Source organism: Schistocerca americana, chromosome 2 (assembly GCF_021461395.2).
Source record: "Schistocerca americana isolate TAMUIC-IGC-003095 chromosome 2, iqSchAmer2.1, whole genome shotgun sequence".
Taxonomy (NCBI): domain Eukaryota; kingdom Metazoa; phylum Arthropoda; class Insecta; order Orthoptera; family Acrididae; genus Schistocerca; species Schistocerca americana.
This window is the reverse complement of record NC_060120.1, coordinates 657,243,737-657,262,559: the sequence shown is the minus strand read 5'-3', so window position 1 is coordinate 657,262,559 and position 18,823 is coordinate 657,243,737. Positions and strand designations below refer to the sequence as shown.

General features: G+C 44.6%; 1 protein-coding gene across 1 annotated transcript in view; it reads right to left on the bottom strand.

The window, feature by feature from the left end:
• LOC124594292 overlaps positions 1–14,334 on the bottom strand; it is a 28,600-nt gene extending 14,266 nt beyond the window's left edge. Inside the window, exon 1 of the mRNA XM_047132655.1 lies at positions 13,747–14,334. Coding sequence (XP_046988611.1) covers positions 13,747–14,334 — 588 coding nt within the window. The remainder of the gene's footprint in view (positions 1–13,746) is intronic.
• Positions 14,335–18,823: the final 4,489 nt, after the last annotated feature.

The following is an 18,823-nucleotide window of genomic DNA, read 5'->3' as shown; positions in this document are numbered from 1 at the left end:
ACGCAGTTACATCCATCACACATTTCAGAAACACGCATATGTTCTCTAATTTTTGTCTGGGAAAATGATTATTATTGTCACAGAAATAAAATTTTAAAAATTCCAATTTACTCGTTTCGAAAGGGTTTTTCACCATTATCAGGTGAATATCGAAATGGAAATTTGCCCTCTCCCTTCCCCCCCCCCCTCCAACTATTTCCAGTTGGGAAAACATTTTAGTCTCCCTCCTAGCTTGCTGAGATTTGGCTGAAAAAAGAAACAAGGAAGTACTTCAACACTACACCAAACTCTCACAGGTATGGAATGAAAAATGCATCCAAGCTGCAGCTGAAGTGACGCTAAACGTTCTGCTGCCGTCGTATCGTCATTTGACAGAATCTCTCACTCACCTTCATTTTCTCGTGTATTTCAATAACTATTGTCTGTGATTTGCTTCTGTTGGCCGAAGAGCGACTGTCTGCCCAACACGTAAAAGTTGAACTGATTATACGTGTTTCGCCTCTCGTTTCAGTACTATCACAGTGACAGATTTAGCAATTTCCTGTATCTGTATATGAGGGCATTATTCAATACTAGTGACCCGGAGCGGCTTCGGGCTGGTAGAACGAATCATCTCCGGCCGGGCGACTTGCTTATAATATGTAATGATGTACACAAACATTCCTAGTGAACCAGTCTGTCTGTTAGTGACAACCGTATCAAAATCGCTACAGTAGTTCCCGCGATCAGCCATAACATACAAATAGAAAAGCATGGCAAGGGACTTTTCAGTAATCAGTATTCCGGTTGGTTTGATCTGTCCCGCCACGAATTCCTCTCCTGTGCCAACCTTTTCATCTCGGATTGGCACCTGCAACCTACATTTTCAATTATTTCCTGGATTTATTCCAATCTCTGTCTTCACCTATAGATGGCAACACTGCGGGTTCGTGACAGTCAGCGAGTAAACAGTCCGCCATTTCAGTAATTATAGATCAGTGGAACGGACAACAGGGTGCGTTAGCCATAAAAATGTTTTATCAAAACAATGATAGTTTGGTAGCGGTGCACAGGCAGTTTCGACGTTTTTATAATATAGGACCTCATGATGCCGTTCCGTCGAAACACGCGATAAAATGTTGGGTTAATAACTTTGAAGAGACTGGGTCTGCCCTTAAGAAGAAACCAACAGGCCAACCAGCGGGACTCATCAGCAGAAGCAGCATTTTCTTGAAGATGGCGACCATCTGGATCGCCGAAATATCGAGTCAAGTTGATTTTAGGATTCGGCAGCAAACCCGAAGAGACTTTCAAGACATATTACGCCGGGAAAGCCTACGTAATCACAGGCCAACCAAGAAGTTTGTGTTCTCCAAATGGTTCTAATGGCTCTGAGCTCCATGGGACTTAACATCTGAGATCACCAGTCCCCTAGAACTTAGAACTACTTAAACCTAACTAAGCTAAGGACATCACACACATCCATGCCCGAGGCAGGATTCGAACATGTGACAGTAACGGTTGCGCGGTTCCAGGCTGAAGCGCTTAGAACCGCTCGGCCACAACGGCCGACTTGTGTTCTCCAGCGAGCATTGATGTTGTAGGTGCATCTGTCTTATGGAGCCCACGGCGTTCAATTCGTAAGCAAGAACCAGTGGTTGGAATGTCCCGGGAGAGTGTTCACAGAATTCTTCATCTTGATTTAAAATTTCATGCGTAAAAACTACAGATGATGCAAAACCTGAAGGACAACGATTACCGGTTACGACTAGGATTCTGTCAACAAATGATAACAGAAATAAACAAGGTTGTGGACCTCATATGAGGCAAATTTTCATCTCACAGGGTATGTGAAAGAACGACCGTTACTGGGCAAACACAAATCCTAATGACGTTCATGAGCACCCTTTACACGCTAGTGAAGTGCCAGTATGGTGTGGTGTTTCATCACATGGTATTATCGACCGTATTTTTTATAAATGAACAGGGAAACACAATATGGGACTTAACAACTGAGGTCATCAGTCCCCTAGACTTAGAACTACGTAAACCTAACTAACCTAAGGACATCACACACATCCATGCCCGAGGCAGGATTCGAAACTGCGACCGTAGCAGCAGCGTGGTTCCGGGCTTAAGCGCCTAGAACCGCTCAGCCACAGCGTCCGGCGGAAACACAATAACTGTCAATGCCGATCATTACGTGGAGATGTTACGAACTTTTGTTAGACCTGCATTAACAACCTTCAAAATGTTCAAGAAGCTTGGTTTCAACAGTACGGAGCGACATCACACACTGCCCGGCAATCAATGGCATATGTGCGAGAACTGTTTGGCAACCGTGTGATCTCACGATTCAGTAACATTCCCTGGCCCCCAAGATCATCAGATTTATCCGTTTGTGATTTTTTCTTGTGAGATTACCTCAAGAGCAAAGTCTACACCACTCGACCAAGAACCCAGGATGAGTTGAAACAGAGAATTCGGGATGCAGTTCATTGTATCCCAGCTGAGATGTTGCAGCGGTCAATGAGGATTCTCAACAGCAGATTTCACGAATGCATTCGTACAGGAGGACACCATCTAAAGGACGTAATTTTTAAAGAATGTTAAATGCCATCATTGTTTCGTAAATGTCAAAGTTGTAAGGTTTCAATTACTATGAACGCAATTTCTTTCCTTCATCACTTCTAGTTTTATTGGATTGTGGAAATACTCCCGTTTCTCTGTGTCATCCTGTACTAGTGGGTCTACCTTGGCCAGGAATACCCTTTCCGTCGGTGCTAGTCTGCTTTTTATGTCATCCTTACTCCGTCCGTCATGGGTTATTTTGCTATCTAGGTAGCAAAGTTTCTTAACTTCATCCGCTTCGAAATCACAATTCTGATGATAAGTTTTTCGCTGTTCTCATTTCTGATATTTCTCATTACTTTTGTTTTTCTTTGATTTACTCTCAGTCCATATTCTGTTCATTCCGTTCAACAGACCCTGTAATTCATCTTTACTTTCACCGAGAATAGCAATAACATCAGCGAATCTAACCACTGATATCCTTTCACTTTTAATTTTAAATCCACTCTTGATCCTTTCTTTATTTCTGTCATTCCTTCTTCTATATATAGATAGAATAGCAAGGATGAAAGAATACATTACTGTCATACATCCTTTTTAATCTGAGAACTTCGTTTTTAGTCTTCCAGTCTTACTGTTCCCTCTTGGTTCTTGTGCATTTTACGTATTACCCGTCTTTCACTTTAGCTTACTCCTATTCTTCTCAGAACTTTTGGATCATCTTGTACCATTTTAGATTGTCCAGCCAACGCTTTTTCCAGGTCGAAAAATGCTATAAATGTGTCTTGATTATTTTTCAGTATCTCTTCCGTTATCAAGCGCAACGTCCGAATTCAATTTCTGATGTCTTTACCTTTCCTACAGCCAAAATTCGTCATCTGACAGATCCTCAATTTTCTTTCCCGTTCTGCTGTATATTATTGTTGTTAGCAACTTGAATGCATGAGCTGTCAAGCTGACTGTACGATAATACTCACACTTGTCGGCTCTTGCTATTTTAGGAATTGTGTGGATGGTTTTTTTCGGAAAGCCTCATGGTATATCGCCAGTTTCATGCGTTCTACACCCCAGCGTGTACAGTCGTTTCGTTGCCAATGATTTTATGAATTTTTTTTTTTGGTCATCAGTCTACTGACTGGTTTGATGCGGCCCGCCACGAATTCCTTTCCTGTGCTAACCTCTTCATCTCAGAGTACCACTTGCAACCTACGTCCTCAATTATTTGCTTGACGTATTCCAATCTCTGTCTTCCTCTACAGTTTTTGCCCTCTACAGCTCCCTCTAGTACCATGGAAGTCATTCCCTCATGTCTTAGCAGATGTCCTATCATCCTGTCCCTTCTCCTTATCACTGTTTTCCACATATTTCTTTCCTCTCCGATTCTGTGTAGAACCTGGTTGGTTCAAATGGCTCTGAGCACTATGGGACTCAACTGCTGTGGTCATAAGCCCCCTAGAACTTAGAACTACTTAAACCTAACTAACCTAAGGACAGCACACAACACCCAGCCATCACGAGGCAGAGAAAATCCCTGACCCCGCCGGGAATCGAACCCGGGAACCCGGGCGTGGGAAGCGAGAATGTGTAGAACCTCATCATACCTTACCTTATCAGTCCACCTAATTTTCAACATTCGTCTATAGCACCACATCTCAAATGCTTCGATTCTCTTCTGTTCCGGTTTTCCCACAGTCCATGTTTCACTACCATACAATGCTGTACTCCAGACGTACATCCTCAGAAATTTCTTCCTCAAATTAAGGCCGGTATTTGATATTAGTGGACTTCTCTTGGCCAGAAATGCATTTTTTGCCATAGCGAGTCTAATTTTGATGTCCTCCTTGCTCCGTCCGTCATTGGTTATTTTACTGCCTAGGTAGCAGAATTCCTTAACTTCATTGACTTCGTGACCATCAATCCTGATGTTAAGTTTGTCGCTGCTCTCATTTCTACTACTTCTCATTACCTTCGTCTTTCTCCGATTTACTCTCAAACCATACTGTGTACTCATTAGACTGTTCATTCCGTTCAGCAGATCATTTAATTCTTCTTCACTTTCACTCAGGATAGCAATGTCATCAGCGAATCGTATCATTAATATCCTTTCACCTTGTATTTTAATTCCACTCCCGAACCTTTCTTTTATTTCCATCATTGCTTCCTCGATGTACAGATTGAAGAGTAGGGGCGAAAGGCTACAGCCTTGTCTTACACCCTTCCTAATACGAGCACTTCGCTCTTGATCGTCCACTCTTATTATTCCCTCTTGGTTGTTGTACATATTGTATATCACCCGTCTCTCCCTATAGCTTACCCCAACTTTTTTCAGAATCTCGAACAGCTTGCACCATTTTATATTGTCCTATGAAAGTGTCTTGATTTTTCTTTAGCCTTGCTTCCATTATTAGCCGTAACGTCAGAATTACCTCTCTCGTCCCTTTACTTTTCCTAAAGCCAAACTGATCGTCACCTAGCGCATTCTCAATTTTCTTTTCCGTTCTTCTGTATATTATTCTAGTAAGCAGCTTCGATGCATGAGCTGTTAAGCTGATTGTGCGATAATTCTCGCACTTGTCAGCTCTTGCCGTCTTCGGAATTGTGTGGATGATGCTTTTCCGAAAGTCAGATGGTATATCGCCAGACTTATATATTCTACACACCAACGTGAATAGTCGTTTTGTTGCCACTTCCCCCAATGATTTTAGAAATTCTGATGGAATGTTATCTATCCCTTCTGCCTTATTTGACCGTAAGTCCTCCAAAGCTCTTTTAAATTCCGATTCTAATACTGGATCCCCTATCTCTTCTAAATCGAGTCCTGTTTCTTCTTCTATCACATCAGACAAATCCTCATCCTCATAGAGGCTTTCAATGTATTCTTTCCACCTGTCTGCTCTCTCCTCTGCATTTAACAGTGGAATTCCCGTTGCACTCTTAGTATTACCACCGTTGCTTTTAATGTCACCAAAGGCTGTTTTGACTTTCCTGTATGCTGAGTCTGTCATTCCGACAATCATACTTTTTCGATGTCTTCATATTTTTCCTGCAGCCATTTCGTCTTAGCTTCCCTGCACTTCCTATTTATTTCATTCCTCAGCGACTTGTATTTCTGTATTCCTGATTTTCCCGGAACATGTTTGTACTTCCTCCTTTCATCAATCAACTGAAGTATTTCTGCTGTTAGCCGTGGTTTATTAGCAGCTACCTTCTTTGTACCTATGTTTTCCTTCCCAACGTTTGTGATGGCCCTTTTTAGTGATGTCCATTCCTCTTCAACTGTACTGCCTACTGCGCTATTCCTTATTGCTGTATCTATAGCGTTAGAGAACTTCAAATGTATCTCGTCATTCCTTAGTACTTCCGTATCCCACTTCTTTACGTATTGATTCTTCCTGACTAATGTCTTGAACTTCAGCCTACTCTTCATCACTACTATATTGTGGTCTGAGTCTATATCTGCTCCTGGGTACGCCTTACAATCCAGTATCTGATTTCGGAATCTCTGTCTGACCATGATGTAATCTAATTGAAATCTTCCCGTATCTACCGGCCTTTTCCAAGTATACCTCCTCGTCTTGTGATTCTTGAACAGGGTATTCGCTATTACTAGCTGAAACTTGTCACAGAACTCAATTAGTCTTTCTCCTCTTTCATTCCTTGTCCCAAGCCCATATTCTCCTGTAACCTTTTCTTCTACTCCTTCCCCTACAACTGCATTCCAGTCGCCCATGACTATTAGATTTTCGTCCCCCTTTACATACTGCATTACCCTTTCAATATCCTCATACACTTTCTCTATCTGTTCATCTTCAGCTTGCGACGTCGGCATGTATACCTGAACTATCGTTGTCGGTGTTGGTCTGCTGTCGATTCTGATTAGAACAACCCAGTCACTGAACTGTTCATAGTAGCACACCCTCTACCTTCCTATTCATAACGAATCCTACACCTGTTATATCATTTTCTGTTGCTGTTGATATTACCTGATACTCATCTGACCAGAAATCCTTGTCTTCCTTCCACTTCACTTCACTGATCCCTACTATATCTAGATTGAGCCTTTGCATTTCCCTTTTCAGATTTTCTAGTTTCCCTACCACGTTCAAGCTTCTGACATTCCACGCCCCGACTCGTAGAACGTTATCCTTTCGTAGATTATTCAATCTTTTTCTCATGGTAACCTCCCCCTTGGCAGCCCCCTCCCGGAGATCCGAATGGGGGACTATTCCGGAATCTTTTGCCAATGGAGAGATCATCATGACACTTCTTCAATTACAGGCCACATGTCCTGTGGATATACGTTACGTGTCTTTAATGTAGTGGTTTCCATTGCTTTCTGCATCCTCATGTCGTTGGTCATTGCTGATTCTTCCGCCTTTAGGGGCAATTTCCCACCCCTACGACAAGAGAGTGCCCTGACCCTCTATCCGCTCCTCCGCCCTCTTTGACAAGGCCGTTGGCAGAATGAGGCTGACTTCTTATGCCGGAAGCCTTCGGCCGCCAGTGCTGATTGTTTATCAAAATTTAGGCAGTGGCGGGGATCGAACCCGGGGCCGAAGACGTTTTGATCATGAATCAAAGACGATACCGCTAGACCACGGGTATCGCATGAACTACGATGGAATATTATCTACTCCTTCTCCCTTATTTGATTTTAAGCCTTCCCAAGCTCATTCAAATTCTGATTCTAATACAGGATTTCCTATCTCTTTCCCTATCGTCTCTTGTTTCTTCTTTATCACATGTATAGATATCTGTTATACTGAGCGTGTCTAAAACTTGCGCCACCAGACTTAAGCTGTCTGACAGAGATCTCGTATCTCAGACGGCCGGAGTTTGCAGGCGAGATAAATATTAACAGGCCGTCGGAATTTCAGATTAATTTCGTATCCTGTATGAGACCGTATGAAGGCATTGACTACGCAGCTACTTGTAGTAGGCCACTGATTTATATTTTTACTGGAGCAGGAATCGCAACATCAATAAATAAGAGATTTAGAAAATACAAAACCGAGATATATTCTGGAATCAAAAGAGAACAGTGTACCATTTAATTGGGGGCAACCTTCCAGTGACATAAACACATTCACACGAGGACATAACAGAATTAGTAGTGAACTAGTCACAGACACGTAATTGCGAATACATCAGAGAGCCGGCCGGAGTGGCGGAGCGGTTCTAGGCGCTTCAGTCTGGAACCGCGCGACCGCTACGGTCGCAGGTTCGATTCCTGCCTCGGGCATGGATGTGTGTAATGTCCTTAGGTTAGTTAGGTTTAAGTAGTTCTAAGTTATAGGGGACTGATGACCTCAGATGTTAAGTCCCATAGTGCTCAGAGCAATTTGAACCATTTTTTTTGACATCAGAGAAAGGAGGCAGGACCGTGAGAACCAGATTTGGGCACGGCTGACGCTGCTTCTGTCCCTCTGTACCGTGAAATACTCTCGATCACCAAGCAAGCAAAATAGGGATCGAAATCGGGCGACATTAATAAACGCTGTTCAAAGTAATTAACAGCTGAATTTTGCTGTACCATGTTGGTGAAAGCCAACAGCGATGACAGGTTGCAGACGAGGCAGCTGCTCCAAGAAGACCTTACCGAGTGTGCGCCGTGGCGGCAGTCTGGCGTTATGTTAGTTGGGCGGAGCTCCACACTGGTGTACTTATGCCCTCAAACAATAGGGCAGGTACCAACTTGCTGGGTGGGCCAGCGGCTTCCTTTTTCTCTTTGAGGTTCCCTGCCCTAGCGCTGTTAACAACAGCCAGTACGGCGGGCCTTCCTCTATCCCCGTGCATCTCACCACGCTCCGTTCAAAATGAATCTTTTCAACGGTAATTTTTTGGAAATTTGTGTTAAGGTCTTATGGGACCGAACTGCTGAGGTCATCGATCCCTAAGCTTACACACTACTTCATCTAATTTAAGCTAACTTACTCTAAGGACAACACACACACCCATGTCCGAGGGAGGACTCGAACCTCCGACGGAGCACTATGGGACTCTGAGCACTATGGGACTTAATATTGGAGCTCATCAGTCCCCTAGAACTTAGAACTACTTAAACCTAACTAACATAAGGACATCACACACAACCATGCCCGAGGCAGGATTGGAACCTGCGACCGTAGCAGTCGCGAGGTTCCGGACTGAAGCGCCTAGAACAGCTCGGCCACCGCGGCCGGCAAGGAGCCTTCGACCACGCGGCTTTTCAACGGTCGCTGGCATCTTGAACACATTATTAATTCATGTCAAAACGACAACAGCCGTTATCTGTTTACAGATTTTGGTTTCCTGTATTCGAGAATTTTTATTATGATTCTCTTTCCTCTGAAGTTACTTTCGTGCTTTATTCCTGTAATTTTTTAGGTATTTCGCAGTGAAACGGATGCACAAATTATGAATATAGTAGCTGTATGTTCATCCACAACCGGTCACCTGACTTAATATTTATTTAGGGAGGGTAGGCACTTGCCTGCAGGGGAACACCGACCGTTAGAAATTAAAATTGTAGAGCCACCACAAGTCGAATGCAACTTTTTTCTTTATTTTATATGTTTTATTCGACCAAAGGAGGCATTTTCAGAATTGGGGAAATCCTATGTGTTACAGCACCATACAATAAGAAATTCGCAGATTCAGCTTACTGTATGGTATCTTGCCACGCGGGATTAGCCGAGCCTTCTTGGGCGCTGGAGTAGTCATGGACTGTATGGCTCGTCCCGGCGGAGGTTCAAGTCCATCCTCAGGCATGGGTGTGTGTGTTTGTCCTTAGGATAATTTAGGTTAAGTAGTGTGTAAGCTTAGGGACTGATGACCTTAGGAGTTAAGTCCGATAAAATTTCACAAACAACTGAACATTTTTGTATGGTATCCTGCATTACGTAGCCGACGGCCAGACGTTACAAACATCGGGCTGCGTATAGCGCCTCCGTCATATGTAAAATGGAGTAAACGGTTGTGTACAGTTAACATAAAATCTCTGGTAAGGTGCATTCTGAGATTAAATAGCAAGATATACGATTTCGTGTATTAGATAGCCGTAGTTTCAATGACAGCGTATTTCGATAGAGTTTTAACTCGTTCAACAGGAAATGATAAGTCTTGCTGTTTAATCTTAGAATTCACGTTAACTTTACACAACAAACTTACTCCATTTTATGTATGAGGGCCGCGCTATGCGCAGCCCGATATTTCTAACGCGTGGCCTTCGGCTACGTAATATAAGTTGCTATATTGTAAGCTGAATCTGCGGATATATCTTATTGTACAGTGGCGTAACGTACTGTATTTTCGCAGATCTGTAGATAGACGCGTTGATCGAGTGAAACATGTAAAATAAAGAATAGTTACATGCGACCTGCGGCGACATCCACAATTGTAATTAAAATTTATTCATTACTTCTCGAAGCGTCCTTTGTTTTCGGCCTTGCACGGCCGACTACGCTCTTATTACGTCAGCCGGCCGCGGTAGTCTAGCGGTTCAGGCGCTCAGTCCGGAACCGCGGGACTGCTACGGTCGCAGGTTCGAATCCTGCCTCGGGCATGGATGTGTGTGATGTCCTTAGATTAGTTAGGTTTAAGTAGTTCTAAGTTCTAGGGGACTGTTGACCACAGATGCTAAGTCCCATAGTGCTCAGAGCCATTTGAACCATTTTTCTTATTACGTCATATGGCGTTCTTGGAAGAGTTCGTGACACGGTGCGTTACAAATTCTTATTTCTATAGAATTTTAATCTCCTCATCTGTCGTTAATTTCTGTTAGTAGCTTGACAATAATCAACCATTAAGCTCTCCGACCATGATAGTTGAGAGGTCAGCGCGACGGAATATCATACCTAACGACCCGAGTTCGATTCCCGGCTGGGACGGGGATTTTCTCCGCTCAGGGACTGGTGTTGTGTTGTCCTTATCATCATCATTTCATCCCCATCGACATGCACGTCACCCAGGTGGCGTCAACTCGAAAGACTTGCACCATGCGAACAGTCTACCCGACGGGAGGCCCCAACCACACGGCATTTCCATTTCCAATGATTAAGCTAGAGGCGTAGATTAATTACGCCTGCAAGTACGAGAGGAAGCTGATTCCTAGGTAACACACAGGATAGAATGTGTGAGGCAGGTGTCTATTAAAGCAAGAGAAGGCACAACCGGGAAGAGACTCATAAGGAAACACGGCAAGCGCTATAAACCGATTTCACAGGACCTTTACTCAATGGAAGAGAGTTCAAAATAAGCGAATACGTGTCCCAGATTCTACGTATATACTCGACCGTTTCTGAGAAAACGACGGTAAAACATTTCGAGGAACTCTATGACCCCTTTAGCGTGTAAACAGATCAACTGAAGCGGCTTCACAATTTTGCTTCCCGTGTTCGAATCCGGATAACTGTTTTTAATTCTGGAGTTCGTTAATCTACCCATGTCCGTAGAAGATTAATACACGAATGGTTTCCAATGTACATTGAAACAGCATTGTTCTTATTCGTATACTAACTGCGTCTAGTGGACGCCCTTAAAAAAAAAAAAAAAAAATGAATGAATCGAAAATTATTTTCAGTTAAATTCCTGTAGTGCAAGTAGATTCACAATCAGTTGTAAGCGGCAGTTTTCGATAAAGTGATTCATTAGGCGTGACTTGCCGCGAAATTATTGTCAATGCGTGACATTTTGAGCACGTTAAGGATTTTTTTTTTTCCTAGTGAGATTCATACGAAGAAAAATCACTGTGGCGAACTTTCCTACAGAGAGAATTTCTCTGTTTCGATGTGTCTACGATCGGGATCATCCAAGAGGATGCATAAAGTCTTCCTGAAGAATAAACATAAGATATTAGTACTGATCTAAGAATGAAATATAAGAATACGAGAATTTAAAAATATTGTAACCCTTGAAAGTACCATAGAAATGATAAATGTGACATTGTAAATTACAGCTGTAATTTTACAGTTAATGTGACACCACCGTATCGCGTAAAATGGTGATAAACATTCGAGTAGTAACCTTTGTAAGTACATAGGTAGAGAATTGAAGAAAAGTAAAACAAATAAAAACAATAATCGGGTTTCGATCAGGGGGCGTAAAAGTGAAGAACCGCGACGCTAGGCACTGTGCCGCCATTTCGTCTACATGGTGGTCTATTGATAGTGACCGGGCCAAACATCTCACGAAATAAGCGTCAAACGAAAAAACTACAAAGAATGAAACTTGTCTAGCTTGAAGGGGGAAACCAGATGGCACTATGGTTGGCCAGCTAGATGGCGCTGCTATAGGTGAAACGGATATCAACTGCGTTTTTTAAATAGGAACCCCTATTTTTTATTACATATTCGTGTAGTACGTAAACAAATATGAATGTTTTAGTTGGACCACTTTTTTCGCTTTGTGATAGATGGCAATGTAGTAGTCACAAAAAGTACGTAGTATCACGTAATATCCCGCCAGTGCCGACGGTGTTTGCTTCGTGATACATTACCCGTGTTAAAATGGACCGGTTTACCAATTGCGGAAAAGGTCTATATCGTGTTGATGTATGGCTGTTGTGATCAAAATGCCCAACGGGCGTGTGCTATGTATGCTGCTGAGTATCCTCGACGACATCATTCAAGTGTCCGGACCGTTCGCCGGGTAGTTGCGTTATTTATGGAAACAGGAAGCGTTCAGCCATATGTGAAACGTCAACCACGACTTTCAACAAATGATGATGCCCAAGTAGGTATTTTAGCTGCTGTTGCGGCTAATCCGCACATCAGCAGCAGACTAATCGAGCGAGAATCGGGAATCTCAAAAACGTCGGTGTTGAGAATGCTACATCAACATCGATTGCACCCGTACCACATTTGTATGGATGGCGACGACTTTCAATGTCGTGTACAGTTCTGACACTGGGCACAAAAGAAATTACGGGACGATGACAGATTTCTTGCACGCGTTCTATTTAGCGACGAAGCGTCGTTCACCAACAACAGTAACGTAAACCGGCATAATATGCTCTATTGGGGAACGGATAATCCACGATGGCTGCGACAAGTGGAACATCAGCGACCTTGGCGGGTTAATGTATGGTGCGGCATTATGGGAGGAAGGATAATTGGACCCCATTTTATGTAATGTAAATGGTGCAATGTATGCTGATTTCCTATGTAATGTTCTACTGATGTAACTACAAGATGTTTCACTGCGTGACACAATGGCGATGTACTTCCAACATGATGGATGTCCGGCAGATACCTCGCGTGCGTTTGAAGCGGTATTGAATAGCATATTTCGTGACAGGTGGACTGGTCGCCGAAGCACCATACCATGGCCCGGACGTTCACCGGATCTGACGTCCCCGGCTTTCTTTTTGTGGAGAAAGTTGAAGGATATTTGCTATCGTGGTCCACCGACATCGCCTGACGACATGCGTCAGCGCATTGTCAATGCATGTGCGAATATTACGGATGGCGGACTAATAGCTGTAGAGAGGAATGTCGTTACACGTATTGCCAAATGAAATGAGGTTGACGGACGTCATTTTGAGCATATATTGCATTAATGTAGTATTTACAGGTAATCACGCTGTAACAGCATGCGTTCTCAGAAATGATAAGTTCACAAAGGTAGATGTATCACATTGGAACAACCGAAATAAAATGTTCGAACGTACCTACGTTCTGTATTTTAATTTAAAACACCTACCTGTTACCAACTGTTCGTTTAAAATTGTGAGCCATATGATGATGACTATTACAGCGCTACCTATCCCAAAGCGAAAAAAGTGATCCAACTAAAACATTCATATTTCTTTTAGTACTACGTGAATATGTAATAAAAACTGGGGGTTCCTATTTAAAAAAAACGCAGTTGATATCCGTTTGACTTATGGCAGCGCCATCTAGCGAGCCAACCATAGCGCCATCTGGTATCCCCCTTCAAGCTAGACGAGTTTCATTCTTTGTGGTTTATTCGTTTGACACTTATTTCGTGAGATATTTGGCCCGGTCACGATCAATGGACCACCCTGTATAGTGAATGCGTGCTGCAAGACATCTAAATTGCACTGAAAACTTTGACCGTCGTTTCCTAAGAAACGAGACACGTGTCCGTTTATTCTGAGTCCTGTTCCACTGAGCGAAGTGTCTGGGAAATCGGGTTATGGCACCCGCCGTGTTTACCTCGTCAGTAGAGCCTCGTACAGAGAAAATCTTCTTTTACCTGGAAGTCGACCAATCTGACGTCGACGGGCCGGCCGTCGGAGTAGCGGAACATGAGGTTGTTCCGCCAGAGGTCGCCGTGCAGCAGCACTCGCATGCGGCCCTCCTGGTCCCGGTGCAGAGCGAGCAGCCGGTCGAAGATCTTGACGGCCAGCTGGCGGTACTTCTGCGCGTACCCGGCGAAACCGGGCACGGCGTCGAGCGCCTCGGCTACGGCGAGCATGTTCTTCTCGGTGAAGTGCTGCATGTCGGGGCGCGACGCCTCGTTGAAGAAGGCGGAGTCGCGGAACAGCTCGCCGACGTAGGGCTCGCGGTCGACGAGCGGCGCGGAGGCGGCGTGCAGGCGCGCCACGGCGCGGGCCACGAGCGCGCAGTGCGGCAGGTCCAGCGAGGCGCCGCCCGCCGCCAGCCGGAAGCCGGCCGCCGACAGGTCCTCCAGCGCGAGCGCGTCGCCCGACAGCAGGCAGCGCGCCGCCACCGGCCGGAACGACTCGCCCTCCGCCGCGCGCAGCGCCGCCTCCGCGTCCGGCAGCGCGCGCGAGTAGACGAACACCTCCCTGCGGAAGGTCTGCTGCAGCTGCGCGCTCATGCCCACGGCCGGCGTCTTGAGCACCAGCCGCCGCGGCCGCGAGGGGCTGCCGTCCGGCGCCTCCAGCTCCGCCGCGACGCGCATCACGCGGCTGCCCGCCACCTGCGCCGCCGTGTTGAGCGGCGTCGCCACGAACGACTTCACGCGCAGCCCCGCGGCTTCGTCGTCCTTGCTCAGGCAGGTGGCCACGAAGTCGCGGTCCAGCCACTCGGGCGTCGTGTCCAGCGTCGTTTCCGTCATCGTACGGGCCCTTTCCTGTTAACAAGGGACATCGAGCACGACACGTTAAGCGAGCCTCCGTGGTGACCCCCCGCACAGAGCACCCACTCTTACACAATGTAGTATACACTACTGGCCATTAAAATTGCTACACCACGAAGATGACATGCTACAGACGCGAAATTTAACCGACAGGAAGAAGATGCTGTGATATGCAAATGGTTAGCTTTTCAGAGCATTCACTCAAGGTAGGTGCTGGTGGCGACACCTACAACGTGCTGACATTAGGAAACTTTCCAACCGATTTCTCATACACAAACAGCAGTTGACCGGCATTTCCTGGTGAAACCTTGTTGTGACGCCTCGTGAAAGAAGAAGAAATGCGTATCATCACGTTTCCGACTTTGATAAAGGTCGGATTGTAGCCTATCGCGATTGCGGTTTATCGTATCGCGACATTGCTGCTCGCGTTGGTAGAGATCCAGTGACTGTTAGTAGAATATGGAATCGGTGGGTTCACGCGGGTATACGGAACGCCGTGCTGGATCCCAACGGCGTATCACTAGTAGTCGGGATGACAGGCATCTTATCCGCATGGCTGTAACGGGTCGTGCAGCCACGTCTCGATCCCTGAGTCAACAGATGGGGACGTTTGCAAGACAGCTACTATTTGCACGAACAGTTCGACGACGTTTGCAGCAGCATGGACTATCAGCTCGGAGACCATGGCTGCGGTTACCCTTGACGCTGCATCACAGACAGAAGCGCCTGCGATGGTGTACTCAACGACGAACCTGGGTGCACGAATGGCAAAATGTCATTTTTTCGGATGAATCCAGGTTCTGTTTACCGCACTATGATGGTCGTACCCGTGTTTGGCGACATCGCGGTGAACGCACATTGGAAGCGTGTATTCGTCATCGCCATACTGGCGTATCACCCAGCGTGATGGTATGGGTTACCTCTTGTTCGCATTGACTGCACTTTCAACAGTGGACGTTACATTTCAGATGTGTGACGACCCGTGGCTCTACCCTTCATTCGATCCCTGTGAAACCCTACATTTCAGCAGGATGATGCACGACTGCATGTTACAGGTCCTGTACAGGCCTTTCTGGATACATGAAATGTTCGACTGCTGCCCTGGCAAGCACATTCTCCAGATCTCTCACCAACTGAAAACGTCTGGTGAATGGTGGCCGAGCAACTGGCTCGTCACAATACGCCAGTCATTACTCTTGATGAACTGTGGTATCGTGTTGAAGCTGCATTGGCAGCTGTACCTGTTCAAGCCATCCAAGCTCTGTTTGACTCAATGCCCAGGCGTATCAAGGCCGTTATTACGGTCATAGGTGGTTGTTCTGGGTACTGATTTCTCAGGATCTATGCACCCAAATTGCGTGAAATGTAATCACATGTGAGTTCTAGTATAATGTATTTGTCCAATGAATGCCCGTTTATCATCTGTATTTCTTCTTGGTGTAGCAATTTTAATGGACAGTAGTGTACGTTAGTATTGCAACGTCTCTATACTGTATGATTCTAGAGCATATTCTATGCAGGAACTCCCTGACATTTGTGGAAGATATGAAGCTTTTCTCAAAGAAGATGTGATGCCACCCTTAAAAATTAAATAAATTTTTAAAATATTTTTTTTTACTTTGCTTTAGGGTATTGGTACGAGGGTGAGTCGAATGAAAATTGTAAATATTCTTTTAAGTATTATTTAATGTGCAGAAGTGGTACAAAGCTGTATCATTTTTCAATATAACCTCCCCCACGCTCAATGCAAGTCCTCCAGCGCTTACAAAGTGCATAAATTCCTTTAGAAAAAAATTCTTTTGGTAGTCCGCGCAACCACTCATGCACCTCGTGGCGTACCTCTTCATCAGAACGAAACTTCTTTCCTCCCATTGCGTCTTTGCCTGGTTCAAACGCATGGAAATCACTTGTGGCAAGGTCTGGTGAGTATGGTGGATGAGGAAGACACTCAAAATGCATGTCTGTGATTGTTGTAACTGTTGTACGTGCACTGTGTTGCCTTGCATTGTCATGTTGCAAAAGGACACCTGCTGACAGCAATCCACGTCGCTTTGATTTGATTGCAGGTCGCAGATGATTTTTTGGGAGATCTGTGTGTGATACACTGGTGACAGTGGTTCCTCTAGGCATGTAATACTCCAAAATGACGCCTTTTTCGTCCCAAAAGAGAGTCCCCTGCCGATGGTTCCGTTCGAAACTTCTTTGGTTTTGGTGATTTTTCTTTGTATGAATCTCACTAGGAAAAAAAATCCTTAACGTGCTGAAAATGTCACGCATTGACAATAATTTCGTGGCAAGCCACGCATAATGAATACTTTACCGAAAACTGCCGTTTGCAACTGATTGTGAACCAACTTGCACTACAGGAGTTTAACTGAAAATAATTTCCGATTCATTTATTGTTTTTTTTAAGGTCATTCACTAAACGCTGTTAGTATACGAACAACAACAATGCTATTTCAATGTACATTGGAAACCATTCGTGTATTTATCTTCTACGGACATGGGTAGATTAATGAACTTCAGAATTAAAAACAGTTATCCGGATTCGAAACGAGAAGCAAAATTGTCAAGCCGCTTCAGTTGATCTCTTTACACGCTAAAGGTCTCATAGATGATGGCGCCATGCCATTCCTTGCTCGCTCTCTTCATTTCCGGTTGATGGAAGTGAACCCAGGTTTCGTCCCCAGTAACGATTCTTGCAAGGAAGCCATCACCTTCTCGTTCAAAGCGCCGAAGTTCAACTCAAGCATCAACACATCGTTCTCTCATTTCAGGAGTCAGCTGCTGTGGCACTTATCTTGCAGACACTTAGTGAAACTGGAGCACATCATGCACAATGTGGTGTGCTGCCCCATGACTAATCTGTAAACATACTGCAATGTCATTCAGTGTCACTCGGCGGTTTGCCTTAACTATGGCTTCAATTGCTGCAATGTTCAGTGGAGTCACAACTCGTTGTGCCTGACCTGGACGAGGAGCATCTTCCACTAAAGTCACACCATTTGCGAACTTCCTACTCCATTCGTAGACTTGCTGCTGTGACAAACATGCATCACCGTACTGAACCTTCATTCGTCGCTGAATTTCAATAGGTTTCACACCTTCACTACGCAAAAACCGACTAACAGAACGCTATTCTTCCCTGGTGCAAGTCGCAAGTGGGACGGCCATCTTTACACTGATACTGCGACGGTATGTGTGCATTTGCACTATGCTGCCATCTATAGGCGATTCTGCACGCTGTATGTAGCACGCTCACCAACTTACAGGATAACGGCGCGAAATTTCGATATGTTATTACAAATTTAAGGTTTGCATTTGACTCACCCTCGTATGTTGAAGGATCGATATTAGGTGTTACAGAGAGATGTAAAAGTAATCACCAAATGAATGTATAAACTGTTATGTTTGTATGCAAAGCTCTTTGACATAAAAGAATTACTTCATACCTAATTGTTAATTAACGATAAGGAAAATGTTATTGCCATTCAATGAAAAAATTGTAATGACTGTACCCACCTCAGGGCAAATTTTCATGGTTAATATGTTAAACAAGAGTACAGAATAAGACGAGGGGAAGTATAAAGGGTTTTACGTGACCGGTTGTGGAGGTGACCTTGGCGAGAGGAGCACCAAGGGAAAAGAAGGTGGAAAGACAGGCAGTTGCGTGGGAGCCTTCACAGTGTGTGTATCGGGCTGTGAAGGTCCGATAAAGTGAGGCTTATATGGTGCTACAGTTGTGAAAAAAGTGCAACCAAATATTCGGACGGCAGCTGCTTTTATGCCGCAAAGCCGTCTCCAGTATGTATCAATTCGGAAAGCAAGATTATCCGAATAATTTTATGATGGAATTCGGCCGACGCTCCGACTTGTAAAGATGGCTGCTGCTTATGACGTGGCTATCAGTAAGGAAGTCCATCACTGGGGTCGTGAAGAGCCGACCGAAATTGTTGTACCAACAGTACTATGAGCCCTCTAGCACACAACTCAAGGCAAGCACTAATTTCATTGGCTTGTTTGTTGATCTCAGAACATGTAAGAGGTTACAGTCAACTTACTTTGAAACGAAAAAACAGAAGATGTGCATGCTTATTCTCCGAAAATTTCTGCCCCAAGTCATCACCAGTCCTGTTTCCTGGTCATGTTTGTTGTGTAATGACGGTTTGAAAGTTAAATTGCTTGTTTGTTTAATAATTAAGTAAAAGGTACGATAAGTAAATTCATT